Source organism: Lepisma saccharinum, chromosome 13 (assembly GCF_977018435.1).
Source record: "Lepisma saccharinum chromosome 13, izLepSacc3.1, whole genome shotgun sequence".
In the NCBI taxonomy this organism is placed as follows: Eukaryota; Metazoa; Arthropoda; class Insecta; order Zygentoma; family Lepismatidae; genus Lepisma; species Lepisma saccharinum.
In genome coordinates this window covers 50,060,617-50,084,759 of record NC_139241.1, presented here as the reverse complement: position 1 = coordinate 50,084,759, position 24,143 = coordinate 50,060,617, and the positions used below count along the sequence as shown (strand labels likewise).

General features: G+C 38.4%; 1 protein-coding gene across 1 annotated transcript in view; it reads left to right on the top strand.

Annotated features, from left to right (window-relative positions):
- The first annotated feature begins 12,470 nt into the window (after positions 1 to 12,470).
- LOC145996771 (uncharacterized) overlaps positions 12,471 to 24,143 on the top strand; it is a 91,913-nt gene continuing 80,240 nt past the window's right edge. Inside the window, exon 1 of the mRNA XM_083133303.1 lies at positions 12,471 to 12,742. Within this exon, the coding sequence (XP_082989429.1) occupies positions 12,471 to 12,742 (272 nt within the window). The remainder of the gene's footprint in view (positions 12,743 to 24,143) is intronic.

Below are 24,143 nucleotides of genomic sequence, written 5' to 3'. Positions count from 1 at the left end.
GTGTATTTCTCACGATATGTGATCGTTCCGGGACTTTTGGACCACCCGGTATAAGTTTATTGTGACATCCATTTTCCATGGACGCCCATGCTGTCAACGTTGTAGCAGATCAACGAAGCATGTTTTAAATATAACAGTAAAGTTTAGAATTTTTTACTGTTTACATTAGAGACACAATCATATGTTTCAAAGCATTGACAGTTGATGTAGTATGATATTGTTTGACGTAGAATAGTGCGATGACTGGGGCATACAATAGCTATAGGACCTATAACTGAATAAAATTATGATTTTTTCCCCCTTGATGTGAAGTACAGTTACCCCATATAATCACAATATAAACATTTAATTTATGTGTTTTCTATTATTACATAAGAACAATAAGCAGAATATCTTAAAAGTTTAAGCCAAAAATTATGGAGGCTATTAAAAGTTTCTAAATTAATGTATCTGTTCATTTCCGATGTGTCACGTACAACGTTCATTAGACTATATTTAATTACAAAACCGGGTTTGTTCGACAATGTCCTTTTGTTCTAATATTTAAGATAGTCCGCTATGCCTGCGCCACTGAATGAGAGGCAGAGGTAAACAGAAATTAATAGAAAATGAGAAGAAACAAAGGAAACAAGAGATAAAGAAGAAGGAAGATAGAGTGATAAATCGAAGAAAGAAAATTAATAAATACTGCAAAAAAGAAAAAGAGAAAATAAAGAAATGGAGAAAAACGTAAGAAGGCAATGTGGATAAAAAGGAAAGGCAGAAAAGGGGGAGAAATAGAGGAACAGAGGAAGAAAAATAATAAAAGAGAGATGAGAAGGAAACAGAAATTGTTAGAAAGTGAGAGAAAAAGGAAGAAAGAGATAAAGAACAAGGTGATAAACGGGTAAAGAAAGAGAAAAAGCAAACAGAGAAAAAGAGAGAAATGTAAGAAATAAATGCGTAAAGAGGAAATGATGAGAGAAAAGAAAGATAAAAACAGAGAAGATGAACGAAACAGAGGAGGAAATGTATAAAAAGTGGTAGACGCAAAGAATGGGAGAAAAATAGAGAAAATGATAGAAAAAGAGAAAGTAATGAAATACAGAGCTAAAGGGAGAAAAGAATGAAATAAATAAGCAGAGGAAAAAGAAATACATTAAAAGGAAATGAAGATGAAAATAAAGAAATGGAAGAAATAATGATATAGAAGAAGAAAGAAAGATAGATGAAAAGAAGAACTGAAGAACAAAGAATGGTAGAAAGGTAGGATCTTAGCAGCAACGACCACCTGTCGCGAATCCTTAAGCCCTTCCAGTGAAATACCCCGGCGACAACCACTGTCACTCGTACGTTCAATAAGCTCCACTGCAGCCTAGGGTTGCAACAAGAGTTGAAGGGTTGGACTGTGGAGTGTCCCAGTGAACCATTGAGCTGCAGAAACTCATTAGCAAAAAAGCGCTCCCGATGACTTTCGCAATCCAACTGATGTTCCACGGCCGACTATTACTTCAACAAATGACTACCGCATCTAATCTCTCGTGTGCGTAATGGGTAAGAAACTGGAGGAGCAAAGATTATTCTCATTTGGAGGAGTGACATTGCCCTAGAAACAACAACACTCGTCGTCAGTTGTTGTAGAAACAAAAGAACTGGAGAGCGGTTGGTGAAACTAGTGACGTCAACAATGAGAAAATATAATATTAGCCTTTGAAAACATTTTACTGAAACATTTGTGTTCATTACAGAGTACATGCAAATCCAAAATCAAACTTCGAGATGTTAAAATTGAAAATCTAATTGGGCCTTCCAGATGGCATAGTGGTAGCTCCCGGTGTCCAATCACAGCGCAGAACGGCTATTTTGACAAAATCTGTTTCCCTGCTGGCTGCTTCGGGGAGAAGGGTTTCAAAGGTTTCCGCTTGTTCCCCAAACAAGTGAGCAGCGGTTGGTCTAATTGGCTGTTTGACCGCCAGTTCCCTCGTAGGTAAACTCGGTCACTGCCAGAAAGGCGGTTCCAGAGACGGATATAAGAGCGGCGGGATTGTAAGGAGTCCCGGGTTCGATACACGGTTGAAGCACATTGCACAGTGATTCGGCTCCCGTTTAAAATTGGATGTTCAGTTCTAATTAGCCTCAGGAGAAAAGTGGACTTGACACAAACCTATTAATCAATAGGACCCAGTATCAATACCCAGTGGAGGCACATTGAGCGGGTACCAGCAGAAGCAACAATGGAAAATGTTTACAATGGCATACAATATACCGAACTTTGCATTCCAAATAGTGTTCATTACGTTTTCATATTCTGATTTAAAAATACAGGATGTACATAAAGTCCGGCAACACTTTCAAGAATTTATTGTAAAGAAACTATTAGCATTACTAAGTGACACAGCACATTAGTTGAACGAGTAAAGTCGTGTTTCCTGTAGTTCCATTTGTCGCTGCTAGATGGTGGCAAATTCAAGATGCTTTCTGTAGCTAAAATATTTGTGAGCTACCTTTTGAGCAGGCTTGAATTCTATGCTTACAAGAACTGCCCCAATCATGGCTGCTCGAAGCCACAATGCAACAACAATTTGTGACGTAGGTGAAACATACCTAATAGAAATGTTTGTCACAGATTAGAACTTCGTCATTCGAAAAATGCACATCTTTTAAATATTACAAATTTAACGACTGTGATACAAAACCAACAGTTTGAGGGATTTCCTTTCCCTCGACCCCACCCTTCCGGCACCTCGAGCTCATCAGACCCTTATCGTCCCACCTGCATGTATTCAACCTTGGATATACAGATTTCCCTTATATTTTAAGTGTATGCCATATGTTAAGCTCTAGGTCCAATAATTCTTTGTTGAGTTCAGTTGAGTTCCCATTCGACCAAGACATTAAGTTTACCCTGCACTTTCGCTTGTTAAGAAATTTAAATGAGGCTCGTTATAACAAAGTACAGGCTCTCCAATACTTGCATATTTGCCATTAACGAACACCATTTTAAAATCCTTTGCGAAGAAACAGCAATTGAAACACTGATTGTGCAAGGGCTACTGAAAGTTAACTACCGAATAATAAGCTTCTGCGAGTCTGTGAGTCTCATTGTGAAGGCAATCCTCGGATAAATTAGTTAAAAATGTTTATCCTCTCTCGGCTTGCAAGATACCGGAACGCGAGATGATGGACGGAACTTCAAAGGATCTTGGCTCGCCTAATGCCCCGAGGAATCTAGAGACTAATTATCACATCGCCTTTGTCGTTAATGTCTCCAAACATGGTACGTACTTTGTAACGATTCAGTGTAATGAAGTGATAGGGTGGGGGAGAGGCTTGCTTCCGAAGGCAAACACATTTTTCGTCAATGCGGGAAGTGGGAAAGAATTTGTAATATTGCTTTGGACGTGGAAAGTGTTTCGCCAACGCAGATTATAATGGTCCCTAAAGGTTTGAAAGGTGAGATTCTGAAAAAAACAAAGCTGCTTCCTGTAGTAAAGCACAAGAAGTATGTACGTAAAAACAATAATTGATGTAGGAATTTCCATGTGAAAATGCCCCTAAGCCTAAATATTTAAAATTAAATGCAATGCAGTAACTTTATCATATCTTGTGAGTCAACAATCTAAATTTGTCTTTTGCATAAAAAATCAAGTATTATACATAATTTCCGGCAATTTCGCTGTTTCTGCGTGGCTCTGAGACCCACCCAGCCTCGTATCAATGATACCTGGAAGCAACCTTGAGGGGTAAAGGCGGCCGGGCGTGATGCTGATCACATGATCCCAACTATGGCCAAGATCACGGGTGCCCACAGGGCTGCGCCATCGTGATTCTTGGGGGGGATTTTTTTCCATTTAAAATAATATAAAATTCAACATTTATACTATATTATTCTAAAATATATGTAAAAAAATAGGTAAGGATGATACATCGTTGGAAAGGGTATGAATCAAGGATTCCAGAAATGTAAAATTGAAGGTGAGGAAACAATTGGAAGTGGGAAAAAAGTAGTATTAATTGCCCCCCGATTCCTGGCTCCGCCCCTGGGGTAATTGACCTACCGCCCCCTACCGCTACCGCGGCCCCGCCTTTTTCTATACAGTCCCTTTGAATAAAAACATGAAAAAATACGAATGAAAACATGATTTAAAAAAAGTTGAATCCTAGTGGAAATTCGCATATATATTCACGTTGGAAATCAAAGTTCGACCTGGCAATACTGTGTGTTTACAACATGGATTAGGTTCAAGGAAACCAGCTATGGCAAGTAATGTAGTAGTATTATTTTTATTATTTCATAGAAATGTAACTTCAAATTTAGAAATGCACAGTGGCAATTCGAAGTGTTAAATACGTACTATTAGCGCACAATATTTTTTTTTTACTTTCAAACGGTAAAACAGAAGGGTCGATTGTGCACTCTAGCCAAAAATTACACTTTAAATGCACCATATCCATTACATGAAAAAAATAAAGTATTTTGGGGCAGGGGTGCCCACAGGTGGGTTCGTGGACACAATTTGCGTCCACCTAACTTTGGCGGGGATTTCTATGATGTAAATTTGACGTGAACAATATAGTTTTGGACACAAGTTGCATTACGTTATCAATTAAAAATTGTTGCTATATAAATTGCAATCTGTAGACTTCCCAGGGAATTGTAACGGGTAATATGTATTAACGGGAGGGGAGGTAATATACAATTATTACATATTAGGCCTTACTTAAATTGACAAGTGGATTCTGGGGAGGATTGAGAATTAAACGTAGGGGGGTTAATACCCAACTCTTGATATCAGTGTTAAGTCTTAGATTATGGCGGATATTTTAGTTAGGGGGCATTAAGCATTAAATTCAGGGGGTGGGGGTATCCAATTCTTGTGTATTACTATTGTCTTAGACTTGTGTGGAAATTCTGATGTGGGGACTGAGAATTATTTGATTTGAAGAAGACAATATCCACTCTTCAATATAATCAGTAAGCCTAAAATTGGCATGAACATTTTGGTGGGAGAATTTAGTATTGAATTTTAGAGGGGGGAGATATGAAGCTCTCGATAAAGTATTAAATCTTAGATTGTCAAGGGATTTCTGTAGTGGGGGAGTGTTGCAATATTATATTTTGGAGACTATATTTAGTGATATATTATCCACACTTTTCGGCGCTCCGAAAGTGTGAAAAGAGAAGCTGGAAAATAGTAAATATGGCGGGATTCTAAGAAAGTATTGATACCGCATTAAATTAATGTTCTTGAAAGCTTGCAAAGAAATGGATGTAAAAATTTTCTTGCTAGCTTCGCTCGCAATAATATGTTTCAAGTATGCGTGTTTGGCGTTTTACTGAGATGAATGTAACTTTTTGTACTGCAGCTGCATTACAAGACATGTACGATATTCTCGATATTAATTAGTAACATCACTTCCTAGAAATATAATGTTTAGTGGTGGTATACTGCTTAATATAATTAAGATGCATCATTTGGATTATTTCTATTCCCAAGCGGAGGGGCGGGTTCTTTGAAGGAGCAACCTTATTATATTCTCGCCCTGAGCTTTGGAATTTCTAGCTAGGGTTCTAAAATGTCCCGTCAAACAATAATTGAATCAGTTACAAAGCTGCAGCGTGTTATTTGGTTTTCCCAGGTTGAATTTTCTATCTTAAGTTGTGTAACAATTTGTGTTAAATACTCAAACTGTTGGTTTTATAAATCTTATTCTCCACTCAACAAACACTGTTTAAATACAATATAATTAATTACATTTAACCAATCAATGTGCTAGCTTTTCGTTATTTCCAAAATTGAACAGAATATATGGTCAGTTTGGCATGGTATTGTATTCAAATAAACATCAATTATTACGTATTCATTCAAAGTATTTTGGGAGGATTGTGATGAACGATTTTGATGGGGGAGGATTATAGCATCCACGGTCTTGGGGTGATGGGCACTCCTGTTTAGGGAGGAGAGGCAGATCAAGTGTAGTGTTCAGTAAAGCTAAGAAAAAGTTAATTTTAGTAGACACGCTGTCGTTATTAAATACTTTATGGGAATTATGACATGATTTGGGGGGGACGTATGTCATGATTTTGGGGGGATGCGCCATTGGCCTTGGGGGGGGTGAGATGGGCACCTCTGGCCAAGATCAAGCATATGTGGAGCTCTACCTTCACATCATCCCATATGCCTTCATGGCATGTGTGCGCATGCACAGGGGTATCTGTACCTTTACATTATCTAGTAAATAGTGCATTGTATTCAGTATAGTATTTAAAAATATTCAGTGGATGGGTAATTCCAGTAACTACTCTTGAAGCAGCGGAATATTATATAAATTATACTTATAGTTCCCCCACCAAGAAAAAAAAATGAGCAACCAGAGGGGGCTATGCAGAAACCGGAGGGGCAATTCCCATTCACCCCCTTCAAATACCACCCTGGTTGTATTTATATAGTGGAGCAAACGTCTACCTTTCATATCAAGTAGGTTTCGAAGGGCCTCCCCGATGGCGCAGTGGTAGCGTCGTTGCCTTGCAATCAAGGGTTCCCAGGTTCGATACCCAGCGGAGGCACATACTGGTTCGGATCCCACTTTAAAATGTAGGTCCAGTCCCAATTAGCCTTACTGTGTATAAAGTGGACTTACAATACCAACTCAATCAATCAAGTTGGTTTCGAAGTAGATTCTGAGAACAGTGTTTTAGCGTACGTGATAAAAGGCTACCTCACTCTTTCTATAGTGGCCATGATTACACTGTATCATAGGCGCCGACTCCATGGGGCGTGGGGGGGGCCCAAGCTCCCCCCAAATATTAATGATGTGGTGGCTGAGCCCCTCAAATAATTTTGCTTAAGAGGATCTAATGTATTATTTTGCTTCTCTTGTAAAGTTTACTCTGAATTGTGCCACATGAACTTAACTTTAAATACACATTTGAAATGTTCTAGACCACCAAATTGGGGGGGGGCTGTGAACGCTAAACCATCAACTTTGGGGGGGGGATATGAACGGAGACAGCAAAATACGACTTATTACTATATACTAAGTATATAATTATGATAATTGTTAACATTTTTACTAAAAAGAGTTTCAAAATAACGAGGTGATATGACAATTATACCAGTATGTTGTTTAGTGAATTCTGAACAATTTGAGGGCGTAAACACGACTTTCAGGCAATATTGATATTTACGATATTTAGTTATCCTCGAAATATCTTCCTCTAGTCCAAAGAATAAGGGGAAAATAATTCTAAAGTCTTTGAGTTTATTTCACACTGGCTTGCAGTGAAGTACGCAAGGAAAGCTTATGAAAAGTCTGTATTGCAAAAGCGGGAACGGCTATGATCAAAGGCATTATTGCTAAAGCACGGCGTGCTATGTGTTTATTTATTAAGGTAAAATTAAATTTAGAAAGTAAAATATTGTAGCAAGAACAAAAAAGTAAAACTATTTGCCTGCGATTTGTGTTAGCATTTATGTAAATAATTCAATAAAACTGTTAAATATTCGCTATTTTTATGGGTACGAAGACACTAAGGTTCTTTGCACCCGTCACATGTCCTTTGTTTACAAGTCTGTTGCGGACATTCAAACACACCCATGCCCTCGCCGGGACTCGAATCCGACACCTCCGGATCAAAGCGAGTTGAGTCGGCCACACAACACGCTCGGCTACTGTTATGTTGGTATCTTAATGTAAATACATAGCTTACTTTTAAATAAAAATGTTAATTGTTATCTAAAAAAAAGAAATGAGCAGACACACGTTTTTCATGTTACATTTCATTTGCATGAGGAATATAATAGCTGCTTAAAAACTGCTATAGGAAGACGTAATTTTTATTTTTAGAAATGGGAGGGAGTGAGTTATTCATTCATTTATTTCAGTGATCAGAGCCCCCCCCAATAATTTTGACAAGTCGGCGCCCCTGCACTGTATGCAAGATCATATTTTATTTATTACATTTATTGTATTATTGACAGTCTGATCTTTCACTTCTCCTTCGATATTTTGAAAATCTTATGCTGGAAACTACACGGAAAAGTTATAAAAATAGATTTATGTAGAACCACCTTATTCAGTTCGACAATGGGTCCCAACTTCCAAAGGCCAGTCCCTGTGGCTGAGTGGTTAGCACATCGCGCTACGACGCTAGGTGTCCCGGGTTCGAATCCTGACCTGGGCATGGATGTTTCTGAGTGTCCATTCATCAATTTCAACACATCATCCCTCATTCCCATCTTCGCAAATTGGCCAAGAGTGGCACAAAAAGCGAAGTAAAATCAAGCAAATCAAATCAAATCAAATCAAACTAACTTCCAAGGCAAGTATCGCCACTACTGTTATCGCTTATTGTCATAATGTTCGGGAATTCTCATCTGACGTAGGAGCATGAGGGGTTTTCTATAGGACAAGTGTATCTCTTTCTCTCTCTTTCTCGATACAAAAAAAATACCTTTGGATTGTAGGTCCAGTCTATCATTGTCTAACGTCGCTTTGATAACCTCTTGCGATTGTTGTTCATGAGACAACCGCCATGAGCTTTCACGGTCCTATCAGAACAATGCTGTTGCCATTTTCGTAGCTATAAAGTTCCTGAATCCTGTTCCACACGATTACATAAAACTTCTTTTGACGAAGCAAATAACATTTATTGTATTATAGGTGCAAACAATAAGAACATTAGTTACCGGTGGAGGAACATCGGATCCCACTTTAAACAGTATAGGTCGAGTCCCGATTAGCCAATCTGTGCATAAAGTGGACCTCAAACAACAATTCAATCAAACAAACAAACAATAAGAACATTAGAACTACGTATATGATTGTCGTGAAATGGACAGTATGTATTCAATTTAAAGAAATTTCACTTCTTTATTCTGTTAGCTAATCAACTCTATACATCATACAAATATAAAATTCTTGTATGTGAAGATAGTGTTGACCATTCCTGAAAAAATATTTAATGAACGTCTAAGAAAATTTCACTGGATTTGAAATTTGATTGGACAAAGGCAAGACAATGTGGACGTACATGTTGAAAAGCGCTATGAGAGAAGGTAAACATTTAAGATTAGTACATCTAGCAACTAGGCTAGGATGGATGCTAGGAAAAGGGTTTTATGTTATGGTGTTGAAAAGTGTTTACCTTATTTATATACATTCGATATTATTATTCTCACCGTCGTTGTCTTACAATACCCGGTGGAGGCACACAGTAATTCAGATCCAACTTTTAACTGTAGGTCAAGTCCCAATTACCCCTTTGCGCATACAGTGGATTAAAAATCAGCTCAAGCAAATTCAATTTCACAAAATAAGTATATGCCCTCGGAAAGTTTGTGGGTGTGTTTGTGGTAATAAACAATTCTTTTTAAAGCAAGCTATTATTGTTGTCATCATATCTGTGTGCAGACCCTTATACTCCATAAATCAAATGAGCTACTATCCTGCTATAAGTGCTTTATTTTCTATAATTTTATCATATTTCATACCTGAAATGGATACTTTTCCATTTTGTTATTAACTTTTCAACACCTTGTGCAATAAAAATCTTTGAAAGTTAGGGGAATTTTTTTAGTATGTTCATGAAGTTTACGCTGTGTGACCTCTCATATAAAGATTAAGTTTTGAAATCTTGATTAATTTGGTTACTTTACGTAACTTCTTTGCCACTTGTGTCTTTTGGCGATGAAGACGAGTCATAATTTGAATTGATTTCATTTTTATTACTTAGAGTCGCTTTTCTTCCACTTTTGGCTAGTTCCGACGATGATGTTGAGTGATGATAAGGTGAAATTGATGAAGAGACACAAAGAATACCCAGTTTGGATTCGAACCCGGCACCCCTGGCGACGTCGCGTGCTGTGCTTCAAGCAGTGTTGAATCCAACCATTTTCCTCCTTGGGAATATCAAACTTCCCGGAAAGGAATGTCACAATCACAAAATTATAATACTAATAAAAACAATACTAATATTATTAATTTGCCCCTTACCTCTGATATGCAATTAAATTAAATTAAGTATAATTTTCGATGAGAATGCACAAGCACGTCACCACCATTCCAGAGCAAAGTATTAACACTGACTAACCATTAAAATAGCTGGGAGAAGCTGAAATTCGTTACAACATTAGAAGCTTACATTATACCAGCCATGCCGTTCCACACCTGCCCGTTGTTGAATTTCAATATCTGACGATAATTTTTCCTTATTTCGCCATTTAATTATAAAGAGGACTGAATCGGTGTTTATTATTAAGAAAACAATCAGAAAAAGTAAAGTACATGAAATAAACCCAAAGTGAACATAGTTGCCAAGTTTCTTAGCTATTGGTCGAATGTTCTACCCAGTTATTGAATTTTTCGGGGGCGGACTTTTTCATTTCTGGAGGAGATCCCCCCGGCCACCCCCTGAATTCATAACTAGCTTCGAGTACTTTTCGAGTTTTTGTTTTGAGTCCACTTTATTCACAGAAAGGTTAATCTGGACTGGACCTACTGTTTAAAGTGGGATATGAACCAGTACGTTGCCTTGTAATCAAGGGGTCCCGGGTTTGATACCCGGTGGAGGCACATAGTGGTTCGGATCCCACTTCATACTGTAGGCCCGGTCTCAATTAGTCTAACTGTGCATAAAGTGGACTTAAAACATCAGTTTATTCATTCATATCATTCATGTACCAGTACGTGCCTCCACCAGGTATCGAACTCGTGACTCCTTGAATACAACGTGACGGCGTTACCATTGCGCCATCGAGAAGGCCTGCGTGTTTTGCCAACCACTCCGCCACGGTGATGGGATTTTAAAACTTTGAAAAAATCATAGAACCATTTATACTTTATATTAAGTGGTAGAATTAACCTTTTGGGTCCGAAGTATCTCGATCGAGATACCCAAATGAAAGCCTCACGGTCCCAAGTGTCTCGATCGAGATACCCTGTGTCAAGGTCGTAGTTTTACGTTATAACTTTTCTATTTTTGGCTAGAATTTCGATTTTTTTTATATTGTTCCTAACACATGTATTTAACAGAAATGTTTTTCTGCATTTTTTTTGTCTTCATGAAAATGGAGGTGAAAAGGCGGGAAAAGGGGTGGGGAAGGGGGAAGACTGGTTGTTGAATCTGCCTTGTGAGAATGGAATTTCGAATCGCGCTGAAGGAAATCTTTGTTTTTTTTTAGCACAAATGTCCACAAGTTGCGACAGGGGTTACCCTGCTTTGTCTAAAAATAGAATTTCAAGCAGCTGCAAGAATCGGCGCTCATTTTTCACTTTTCGTTTTCTCGCTTTTCGTCCGTGAATGTTGTGTGTAGGTGTCGTTTTGTGCCCAAGTGCGAGGACATTTTTTGGGTGAAGTGACAATTTTTCTAAATAATTTTTGTGGGTTTTCTCCCTTCCCCCTCCATATATACGCCAAATTTGCATAAATTTTGCATTTTGTGCACTTTGACGTTTTTCTTCCGGGGCGGGGAGAAACACCATTTTTTTTAAGAAAAGTATTTTTGAGGGGTTTTCCCCCTTTTCCCCCTCCATATATACGCCGAATGTGCATAAATTATATATCGTCTGAATCTGTGATTAATTCTGCGTACAATGGTATATCTTTCATATCTCTAGGGCATTTAGTTTCTGAGCTGTAGTCATTTCAAGGTATCGCTGCATTTTGAAGCTTGAATCAGTGGCGTGGCGACCATTCCTTTTTGGGGTACAACTCAAGTTACGTTGGTCATATGATAATAATGCAAATATTTTTGTGTTCCTCACATGTCAGCGATCATTTCCATGTGCATGTCGACACTGTCATGTACTTTTTTCTTGGGAGGAGGGTGGGGGAACCAAATTTTGTTTTCCGAAATTTTGGAATTTTGTGAGTTAGCCCCCCCTCCCCGACACATATACGCCGAATTTGCATAAATTTCATATAGTCTGAATCTGTGATTCATTCCGCGTACAACGGTATATCACTCATCTCTCTAGGGCAATTAGTCTTCGATCTACACTCATTTAATTGAAACTCTGCATTTTGCTCAAAATCCGCTCGGGACAGAGAGGCTTACTTGTGAAAATGGCCTCGGGACTCAAAAGGTTAAAGTCATGAAATTCTGACTTGGTTCCAGCATTTTTCACACAATTTTTCGATTGTGCTTTTAACTTCTTTAAAATGACCTGAATAATAATTAAATTGAACTCTGTATATCTTATTAACTATCAAAAGAATTAGTTTTGGTTTTTATTTATTACTAGTTTCAAATAAACTATTCTTATTTATGTAGGGATGGTAAACTGACCGACCAATCCCCTTTCCCCCCCTCGCTACGCCAATGACTGCCACATCAAAGGAAGGGAAAATACCAATTAAATATACTTTTGTAGCAAATATGCATGTGAATATTTCCTATACCTGCGGCATCCTCTTCACATTGTGGAACATTCTTGTACTGTATTGTTTAGTAGATCTTGCAACCGCCTGCCCGAATTGTAAGTTCGTTATGATTTATGAAGAGCTGAAAGCTTACGTAGGAGGGCAGAGCGAGGGACGAGCCTCGAATAATACGCCCCTGCGTCCCCCACGGCTCTTGCGCCGCTGCCGACGACGCACGTGGGTTGAAGACGTTATATACACCGCGTCGCGGCGCTCAGTTGGACATCGCAGCCACCACCACATCGACAGACGCCCGAAGACCCTGTTGGAACTGCAACGACGGACAGCGTCACAGAGGGCAGCACCTATACTTCCAAACAATTTCCATTTGCAGTATCGGTGAGTATTGCATTCATCACAACTGCAAAAATGTGCAAGGGCAAAGTTTCACGATTGCTAATCGTGCTTTTCTAGCCAGATATCACTGATACACAGTGCTTAAGCAACAATATTTGAAATGTCGGAAGGAAAATGTTATTATAACTTCATTTTATTAGTAGTTTATCCAATATTTATGATGACTTCTTTTTAAAAACTAAGCTCAAGATTACTTACAACCATCATCACTTCACCCCACCGAGCACGCTACTGACATAAAAGCAATACCGACGGTACCAGGTTCGTTTCCCGGTTACGACACATGTTATGGTTTGCTGATGGGCTTTCTTGGTAATAGTAGAGTGCATTATTGTTCTTTTTGTACTTGGTGGATATCGACCGTTAGGTTAACCACCAATATTCACGTAATTTGTGGGCGATAAAGTGAATAAAAAGTAGAGAGAGGACAATGCTACTCAAAAAGTCTAGCAGATATCATCCGTGTAGTGGTTGAATTGTTGTTTAAGTCCACTTTATGCACAGATAGGCTAATCGGGACTGGGCCTTCAGTTTTAAGAGGGATTCGAACCTCTGTGCAAGTGCCTCCATCGGTATCGAACCCGGGACCCGTTGATTACAAGGCGACAAAGTTTTACTGGATGAATTGGAATTTAATTATTACCAAATAAACATTTTTAAGCAATTGGCTATGCCTAATGTACTAAGTTATAAATCTAGTTTTGATGTGTATCCAATAGTGTTAATAGATTGAAAAATGCAATAGCATAGATCCAGAAATATTGAAATGTAATCAAAATTAAGCAACGAAATTCTGTTTTTAATTTATATATCAATGATTTTTTAAAGAAACAATCGAAATATCTCTGAACTTTGAAATATAAATTCGAATCTCAATACATGGATACTTCTAGCATTACTCGGCCACTTTGGAAACAAAGCATTTTTTTCCTCTCGGCTTTAACCACTTGTGTTCTGAATAGTGTTCGAAATTTTGTATTTTCTTATTTCTTAGTTAATTGCTGCGAGGAGGTCAACAAGTCAAAGTTCATGCTGAGAGAGACTAATTGGAACCTTACCTACACTTGAAAGTGAAATTAGAACACTGTTCATTATGCCCCCGGAGGGGATCGAATACGGCACCCCTTGATTACAATGCGACAGGTTATCACTACGTCACCGGAGGGGTGTATTAAGAGGAGGTGATGTATGATTAAATGGGATTGGGTAATACAATGGAACATTCATATCATTTCCGTGATTCGAACCGAGAACCTTCGTAGGCGATGTCGTGAGTAGCAAATTGAACGTGTTCGGTCATTGGCAGCGTTGCTAACCTATCAACACATTAAAACCGATCTCCATGATCGTACAATTGTGCGATTGAAGGTACAGCTATCGAGTTTCACCCCTTATATATATTAATCCGCGGGGTGAACTACATTATCAAGATTGCAATTGCTGTCAGAAAACAAATAATTAATTGTGGATTATTTTATTTTTCTGATTACAGCATTACATCGACAATGTTTTTAGTATTAGGAATGTTTCTGTTCAGTTTTTAACAGTTATTTGCATTCAAAGAACTTCTTTTTTGTTACTTCTTAAAGTTGTTGGTTATTTCCAATTTCCATCACAACATCAAAATCAGAACTTTCACATCAAAGTTGACATCATAGCTAATTCTTTTGGATACATCTAATTACTGTATCTCACCAGGGTCGTACAATTACCGTGTAGTCCAAGGACAGACCTCGGACCGTACGTCCGTACAGGACATGAAATGAACATACATTTATTGTCAGAACCGTACGGTTGGCAATGCGAGATCCGCTTCTGCGTTCGAGTATTTCCCGGTTAGTCTGATGGATAACTACATTATATTTACTGATTCTGATATTAATTTCTTCATTTCATACTTCCACGTTAATCTAAGTGCAGAAATACATCACTTTGTATATTAGTATCAAACCGCTGAATACAGTACAGAAATATGCTAAACATTGATAATATTTGGACAATGCAAAATTAACTTCATTTGGGAAGTGATAGTCCATACATGTACGTATGTTCTACCATATATTGCGACTTATGACAGTACAATATACGTATTGAAGCTCAACGTACTGTACAGAAGCTAGTGCAAACAGGTTATGTACAATTTCAGTTTGTAATGTTGGTTCAGAAACGTTCGATAATCAGATGATAAGAAAGGTTTTATAAATTATTATTATTATTATTATTATTATTATTATTATTATTATTATTGTAAAGTCATAGTTGCATAAACACAGGCAAATCGGAACCGGATCTACAGATTTCTATTATTGAAACCACGGAAAGTTCACACTTATCATTCATGTTCACTCATTTTTGCTATGCAAGAGAAATACCACGTGTTCTAAATCTGAACTGACGAATTCATACATCAACCTGAGTTTCCACGATAGCTTATTTCGAGTGCGTATAAGAGCAGTAATCATTCAAAAAGCTATTATCGGGATTGAATCCAGGTGTTGTGTGCGTATGATTGATTGAAAATAATATTTTGGGTGTGTTAACGGCAACAAGGCTAATTTTTTATTCCTGCCAGGGATGAAATTACCCCCGTAAGAATATAACAATCATATTTAATGCTGTGACACAAATATTTATATCAGCTTTTTAATTAATTTGTTTTGTTTCAGTTGGGTTTAAGTCCACTTTATGAACATAGGCTAATCGGGACTGGAACTACAGTTTAAAGTGGGTTCCAAATTAAATGTAAGCTTGTTCATGATGTAAGTATCGTTTTGCAACTGACTCCGGTGTGTTGAGAAAACACTTTTCTGCCCCACCTTTTCATTACAATTTCAATGCATTATTCAAGGAATATCTTTCCAATGTTAATGTTTTTCAATATGTAGAAGAGTATTCGTCTCTGATTTATGATGGTGACATTAACATGAATTCATAACAAATTACGCGCATCAACTTGCCTGTAACTTTCAGCCCTTGTCTCCCAGATAGCTGGGTTTCATGTGACGTCAGGAGGCGCACAGCCGCCATCTTTGGGGCCAATTTTATTTGTCGTTTGCAAGGAAGTATCCACCACGTAACGTTCGTTACATCTGCACCAATCGCATGTTTGTTTTAAAACCACCATGACTGTGTTAGTATCTCCTGCCCGTCCGCTTGAATTCCGAATGATTAAATAAATTAAATAAACACCCGGCGTTGCTCGGGTGTTTATTTATCCCAATCTTGTATTAGACAAGAAAATAATGAATTCTAACTATAGTGTAAAATGTAACTAATTTTAAATATGATCGTGAATGTCACCAATTAACTTAGCGACTCAGAAAACTATGGATTCGACACTAATCTAGGTCATTTGTGGCATTTTATTTTTCACCCCCTCCCACCACCCATGCCGATAGGCGATAAACTTGGAGTTGAACCGCTTTGGGAATGTCACGAAAACTATAGATTCCATTCGCAACACAGCCTGAATGTTAGACAACCCGAGAAACACTATCGTTGTGCGGATTGCATACAGTCACGGATGTCTGTGCGGAATTTAATATCGGTGGTTCTCGACAATTTGTACATGTCACCCCTTCCCACCCCAACCCATAGGGGTGCCAGGGGTGTCTTGCCCCGACAGTATTTATTTCCAGGTTGCAAGTGATACGTGTACCAAGTTTGGTTGAAATCGCTCCAGGTGTTGCTGAACAAACAAACACACACATACATCCATTTTTATATATACATAGAAGAGATGATTTAAAAAGGTAAAATGAAACTTGAGAATTTGCTTTCTGGAGCAAAACTGTCACAATCATTGGAAAGACTTCTTCCTGTGGCCTAGATTTTAACTTCATTAGTGTAAATTTGCAAATATTCTCATACTCCATACTTTATCCTTTAAAGGCTTTCCCAATGTCGTTGTATTAACGTAATCATTTTATTATCAAGACGTCCCAGATTCGATTTTGGATAGCGCACATTCCAGTTTCCAGCAAATTCAGTTCTGATTAACTTGTTTGTGATTTGCTTTGTGAAAAAGAATATTACCGAAAGTAGGCATTTAAGGATTCTGTCTGCCTTGTGTTGATCGAACACTTTTTCTTTGTTTGAATATAACGATATAATTACTTTCTAAGGCGTTTAATCTTTCCATTTGGGAGGAGTACGTGCGAAAGTATGTAATTAAATGTAAAACTTAGCCCTGGTAATAACAATACTCCAAGCTGGAGAACTGAAATTGTAAACACATCTAAGAAGACGGTAATAAAAGATGCAAGAATATTAACCCGAAACGAAGTGCGTGGTCTGTCACCAGGCCAGAAGGTTCCTCTGACGCACAGCTTCTGGAGCTTGTGCGAGACGTTGCCAATCCAGGATTCCTGTTGCCCAAGTGTGACTTTTCACGCGGAAACTGACTGACGTTGGAGTAGAAGAATTCGCTTTCGCCATTTTTAGTCAGAAACGCGGGTTTGCAAATATACACTTTAGCATAGGCTAACCCTAGTCTTGGATTTCAGTCTTCCCGTTATGGCTCTTGGTAGAGACTTCAAGTGGCTATCACTGATGTGGTCCCCTGCTCGCCAGAACAGTGAGCCATTACGAAAGTGGGGGAAATCGTATTGTCAAGGGAAACGGCGTATTCTCAAGGGAAAGGGGGTTGGCACTGTCTCTCCAAGAATTACGACGGAAGTCCATTTGTATGTGTGCAAAGTACAAGTTTTGTTTCCTGGAAACGAAACATTCATGGCATGGCAATTTACAGAGGGCACAGATCAAGTTACGAATGGTGCAGAAACAAGAAATTAGATTGTACGTGCCCCTCCCAAAATGGAAGACTAAGTATTTTAAAAAGTATTGATAACACTATATTACTCTGTACAACGAACAATGGTCGAGCAATCCTTTCTCAGTCAGTAAAAGAATCTCGTATACACTAATCGGGACTATATTTACTAGTCACTTTAATAAAGGCCGAATTACACGGAACTCAATTTCCAGTAGGATTGTGCTGGCTACCCATGTGTTAGTTTTCGCCTCACACGATACTTGTTATCGTACTTGCCGGAATACTTTTCTTCCCATAAGACATGGCGCAGATCAGACAAGATAAAAAGATTGACGGGCGATTTGAACAATGGTGTAGAAGAATTACTGCTGTTATTAAAAGTTAAGAAAGAAAAGTACGGACTAGAAATTGGCTGGAAGGAAAATATGGTAATCAATGCGTACTGAACAAGCTGTTTAATGAACTCGAGTATGCATATTCATGCATGAGATTCGCAGAATTAATTCAAAACAAAAATATTTGGTTCAACTAAAGTTTCAAAATAGGCTATATCAAACATTCAATACACTCATAATAATAAGAATTTTCATTATTGGCTAATCATATTTGTCACGTAAAAATTCAACCAACATTCGCAAACCACAGACAAAAAAACTTTCCTTCGGCCAACTCACAGATTATCTTCACATGGCCAAACTTCGCTCTGATTGGCTGTTCCACATAATCCAGTCGAGGCGAGGAAAGCCAGTTGCAATTAGAATATGACCTATTCCTCAAAACCATTCAAGCAGCCCGCCGGGCGGACATGTTTTCCAGCCAGGTAGCCAGTTCAGCGCCAACCAGGGCATTCCTACTGGAAATCCAGTTCCGTGTGATTCGGCCTTAAGTCGACACCGGAAAACAAATCCGGGACTTGTTGGTTACAAGGGAATAGCGTTAACGATGGACACTAAGGAAGAGATCAATATTTTCCATGTTTATGGCATATACAATCAAGCTTCTTGACCTTTCCTGTAATCATTGTTAATACAAATAACTAAGAACTTCAAAAATCTACTAATGGTATCACATTATAATCAAAGGATTCTGGGTTCTTTTCATGGTGGAAGTTCAGATTCCACTTTATATTAGTTTATCTGACCATAAATTGAGCTTTGAAAAGCCATTGTAATTGTTCTGACGTGAATATCACATTACGCACACACGGCTATGAGGCTGTGCTCGCTTGGGGGAAACTGTACATTACATTTCCAGTGTTACTATGTGTTGATGTCATATGCTTGCAGCATAGTCTGTGCCCCTCCCAGAAAAAAAATTCTAGATCTGCCTGTGGCTCGAACCCACCGTCGCCCACCCAATGGCGACGCCCTCCTAACGCCGACTCTGGTTTCAGGTACTGAAAACTCGATTGTAATTATCTGAATCGGTGGATTCTCTAATCGATAAACGGGGCCGCGTCGGGGCGATTAAAAGAGATCTAAATGAGAAACCTCCAGGAAAGCGTTTCGAATTTCTCTTTTCACTCATCAGGCAGTGATTTCGGCAATTTCCTGCTTTTGCAGGGGACAATTTCGGAAAGGAAGTGCTTTGTATCTCTCCCCGAGTCACTTCCACGAGTCAAATAAGATGAACGAACAATGAAAACAGAACAAAAAGTCAGAAGGTGGACGACATGACGCTCTCAAATACTGGAATAGGGGGAAACCAACAACAGACATTCAGTAAGATAATGGGAATGTACAGGTGAGTCTCAAAGTACATATTATAGGATGGAGGCGCCATGATTGCGAGCCTGGCTAACTTGACCTAACATTGGAGCAGGGGAGATTTTAAAGCTATGGTTCATTGTGCTATGATCTATTGCTAAGATAGCATCTTGGGGTGTAAGGGGTGATCCTTCCACGTAGTACACCCTGGCAGGGGTGCCCACAGGAGGGGATTATGGCGCAGGCAGCGCCATCAAGATATTTGGGGGGGGGGATTTCTTCCCTTCAAATAATATAAAATTCAACATTTATATATTTTTCCAAAATATATGTAAAAATTTTACACCTTAACGCACCATATTTAATCCATTAGATGAAGAAAAGAAAGTGTTTAAGGACATTATCGAAAGGGGAGGGAATATCCAACTCTTACATATTAGGCCTTATTTGACACGTGGGTTCTGGGGGGGCAGTATCCAATTCTAGGTCTTAGATTATGGCGGTCTTGTAATTAGAGGGGGATTGAGCATTAAATTGAGGCTGTATCAATTCTTGTGTATTACTAATGTTTTATACTATTGCTGCATTACAAGACATAAACGATATTCTCGATATTCATTAATAACACCACTTCTCGCATAATGCTTAGTGTTGCTATACTGCTTAATTTAAAGCAGGTGCATCATTTGGAACAAAAATATATCGAATCCGCATTTCTATAACTTGACAAGTTTAAAAACAAGACGCTGCAATCCATTGTTTGCGCACCTCACATCACATTTCCACACTCCATTGTCTACGGCGACGTTCATTCGCAGTGTTGCAAACTGGAGGGTGCTGAATCCTCAGAGAATTTTCAACGAAATTTGAATGTGAAAGGCATGAATTAGTATCCCGCCACCTACGCTACCTATTGATTGCGCTAAATTCTAAATACATTTTGATATTTTCCCTTTAAACCTTAAATGAATTAAGTTATATTAGGGATATTTCTTACCAGCATAAGAAATGTATGAAATTAAACGATAGAAAAATGAAAAATATATAAACGATAGAACTGAGCTCACCTTCTAATTTTTTCCAGTTCTCCTTCATCAGTTTCACTCTCCCACTCATCCGAGTCTGTGTCTACCGATGAATCTGTGTCCGTGTCTGAATCGGCTTCACCAAGTCTAATTATCAGTTCATCTACACGCTCGTCCATAAGTCCATCTCTTTCAAAGTAAGAATCTTGCAGCCAAGAGTAAAGAGCATGAACATTTCAATGCTTTAGAAAAGAACACAGGCAAGCGTGTTATCAGATTTCCTTCTCGTGGTGATTGTTGTACGATAAACAAACGAACCACCACCCCACTCGGTTTCAAAAAAAAAAAAAATAACAAAAAAAAAACTGGACACTTTTCGATGTCCAATTCAGAAAATGAAGTCATTCGCCCTGTAGTTTCTCTTCGTTATAAACCTTAACGCACGTGCGTAATACTGCAGTTTACGATCGGCGCACCGCACAGTGAAAATTGTTTGTCATATTTGTTTTAGCTTAATTTTGCTGAGTTGGCACCACTGGTACTCTCAACGCCAGACCAGAGAGTAGAAGAGTGGTGGGGAGGATGACGTAATACGAAGTGCTCCGCAGCGATCTGCGCATATCGGGACTTAACTTGTCAGGCTATAACTACTTGTCACAGGAAAATTTTACTTTAATAAGTTAAATTTGCACTGAAGATAAAATCCACGTAATTATTGTTATGGGTTACTAAAGAAATTATATTTACGATTACGATATGGTTTGAGGGCGCGAATGATATGATTTGGGGGGACGCATGACATGATTTTGGGAGGGATACGCCATTGGCCTTGGGGGGGGGGGGATGGACACCCCTGTACCCTGGACTGCAACTTGCAGACTATCGAGGCTTTGGCGGCTGGATCTACAGTCAGTAGGGCTGTGTGTGTATTGTCCTGTGTTTTGTCATGTGTACTGAGTGTTCCTTTACAGCCTCAGCTTTTAATCCAGATAAGAATATTTTAGTCCTTCGACATTACAGCTATGCTATGTAGTTATATTTTAGTTATGGTAAGGGAGCTGGACTCTATATAATGTGACGGTTGCAAAATAGCCCAAGTGTTGACGTACCCAAAATTTCAAATTCAATCAACCAATCACTCAATCAAGCATCTCCCGCTTGTCATTTAATTCTCTTACGATTATCAAATCTGAATGTACCAGGGCTGAAGAATTTTTGACAAGAAGGAGCTCGCTATGGTTTGCGAGAATACACCCTATCGACCTTGATGAAACAAACCTAAATTACCCAGTGTGGACTGAACATTTTATCTCAGGTATCTACAATTACCATGTACCCATGGGCGTCCGCAGGATTTTTTCCAGGGAGGGGCAAGGAAGGATTTTTTTTCCAGGAGGGACAAAGAAGGCACATTTTCTCCCATAATAGTGTTGTCCCTCAAAAAACATTGCTTCAATTTGAATTTATCATGTTCATGCAATAATAAACACATATTATTTTGGCTGAAAAGAAATTATGTGTGAAATTTATAATGTTTTGTTGACTTTCATTTTCCAGGGGGGGGCGTGGTTCCCCTTGCCGACCCCCCATTCCGGACTTCCATGCATGTATCGTATATCTCACTATGACATCTGGTCCCAGCCTCCCCGATGGGAGGTCGTCGCCTTGTAATCAAGGGGTCTCAGGTTCGATACCCGGTGGAGGCACACAGTGGTTAGGATCCCACTTTAAACTGTAGGGCTAGTCCCGATTAGCCTTGCTGTGCATAAAGTGGACTTAAAACACCAAATCAACTAACCAACCAACCGACATCTGGTCCTAAGCTGTGGAAGAAGGGAAAATACCAGACCTGCTTAAACGTCGTGTAGGAGGTGGTTAGACACACCCATTTTGTTCATTCTCGACGTCTTCAAGGAAATCGCGTTGCCATTCCAACGGCAGCCAGGTTGTCAAACTCCTAAGAAATCAGGTTGCAAACTTTAGAAACACTATCATTTTCTTATTGTGAACAATTTTACTCACAATTTCTAATCTAATCTATTCTTCTTTGATTTAGTCACTGGGCTTCAGGCTTCAGGCTTCGCAGATAGCCTAGTTACATAGTAGAATATACGCTCTTGTGTATTTCACCGGATAATTGTCGCAGATTTTATGCCAATTGTTTTTGCAAAACAGTGGGGTGCGACCATTGTGTGAAGCTTTTACTTTAAAAAAAAAAACATGTACCGGTATTTCAAGTAGATTAGGATGTACGGAATACTCGTGAATATACATTAAAATTGAATAGTTCAAATCGACGCACATAATTTCCTCGTGACAGTTTATCCAACATTTTTCCCGTGTAAAAAACGTTAACATATTAGTTGTTATTTATGTATGCATTATAGTCCAAATATTGCACTCGAGAAAATTTACTACAGTTTTACGAACTAAATTTAATCTTCTATGTTCGAAGTTTTTGCACCGTTATCATTGGTTTTGTTATCTGACGTAAAGATTCGACGATTACGTGATGAAATGTTATAAACCAATTTCTGAACTGAAAAAACAGGGTGCGACGATTATGGTAAGTAACTTTACACACACACACACACCGTGTCCCAAAAGTCCGGTAACACTTTTATTAATTTATTATACAAAAACTACAAGTGATATAGCTTTCGTGTATATGTCATATGAAAGAGTATCTCAAATGTTTTTTTTTAATGTTTGAGTTCACAATGCCTCGATATGGGAACCATGTGTAACACGACATGTCTACACGGTAATCAAATTCTTGCCAGAGATATGCTCCAAAGAGTATGGCAAAAATTTGAAGAAAAAAAACATTTGAGATACTCTTTCATATGACATATACACGAAAGCTATATCACTTGTAGTTTTTGTATAATGAATTAATAAAAGTGTTACCGGACTTTTGGGACACGGTGTATATATCTAATAGCCTGTACCTCATAAGACAAGGAGTGGAAACAATGTTCTTTTTACGACGAGCTTAAGACACTCGCGTCCTGGCCTGGATTCGAACCTGGATTCCTTGGCATCTTAACAAGCTGTGTTAATCACTCTGCCATGGAGTTGGTTTCAAGTTTTGTAATACAGTAAACTGTAGTAAATTTTCTTGAGTGTAATATTTCGACTATAATGCATATATAAATAACAACTAATGTGTTAACGTTTTTTACACGGGAAAAATGTTGGATGAACTTTCACGAGGAAATTATGTATGTCTGTCGTTCCTCTGCTAGGTACGTAAGAAATCGTTCAACAATCTTTATCATCTTGTCAACAATCAACTTATACAGTATTGTAACCAACAGATTCAGATCAACAATGTGTTCAAATGTGTTTTCTATTCTTGAAACATAGCGAGTACGAGTAACATCAAGATTAAAACGTGGGTGCAATTGCTCGACAATCGCGATCATCGCGTCAACAATGAGCTTATACGTATTTAACCAACAAATTCAGTTGTGTGTTCAGATGTGTTTATCTATTCTATTGGACACTTTAGAACGTTTTGCTGGAACATCCGAATTGACCGCTAGTTTTACGGAAGCTATGAGTACAGTTGGCCGTGAAGTTACCAGGCATTTGCGTTCCCGTCTAAAAGCGCAATATACAGGAATTCTTCACAGAAAATGATCTGTGAGTGTATTTTTTTAAGTTAATTACTATAGTACTGTAGTAGTGTTTTCTATAATAACATACATAATAATACGTATTGTAAATGGTTAATGTGTATAAAGAACTGTATTGCAACAATAAAATTGAGTCCCCGGTTAGCACGATTTTTTTTAACACGAAATCTTGATTTTTCGGTCCCTTGGGATTCATGTTAACGAGGGTTTACTGTAATACTAAAACGTTAATGATTT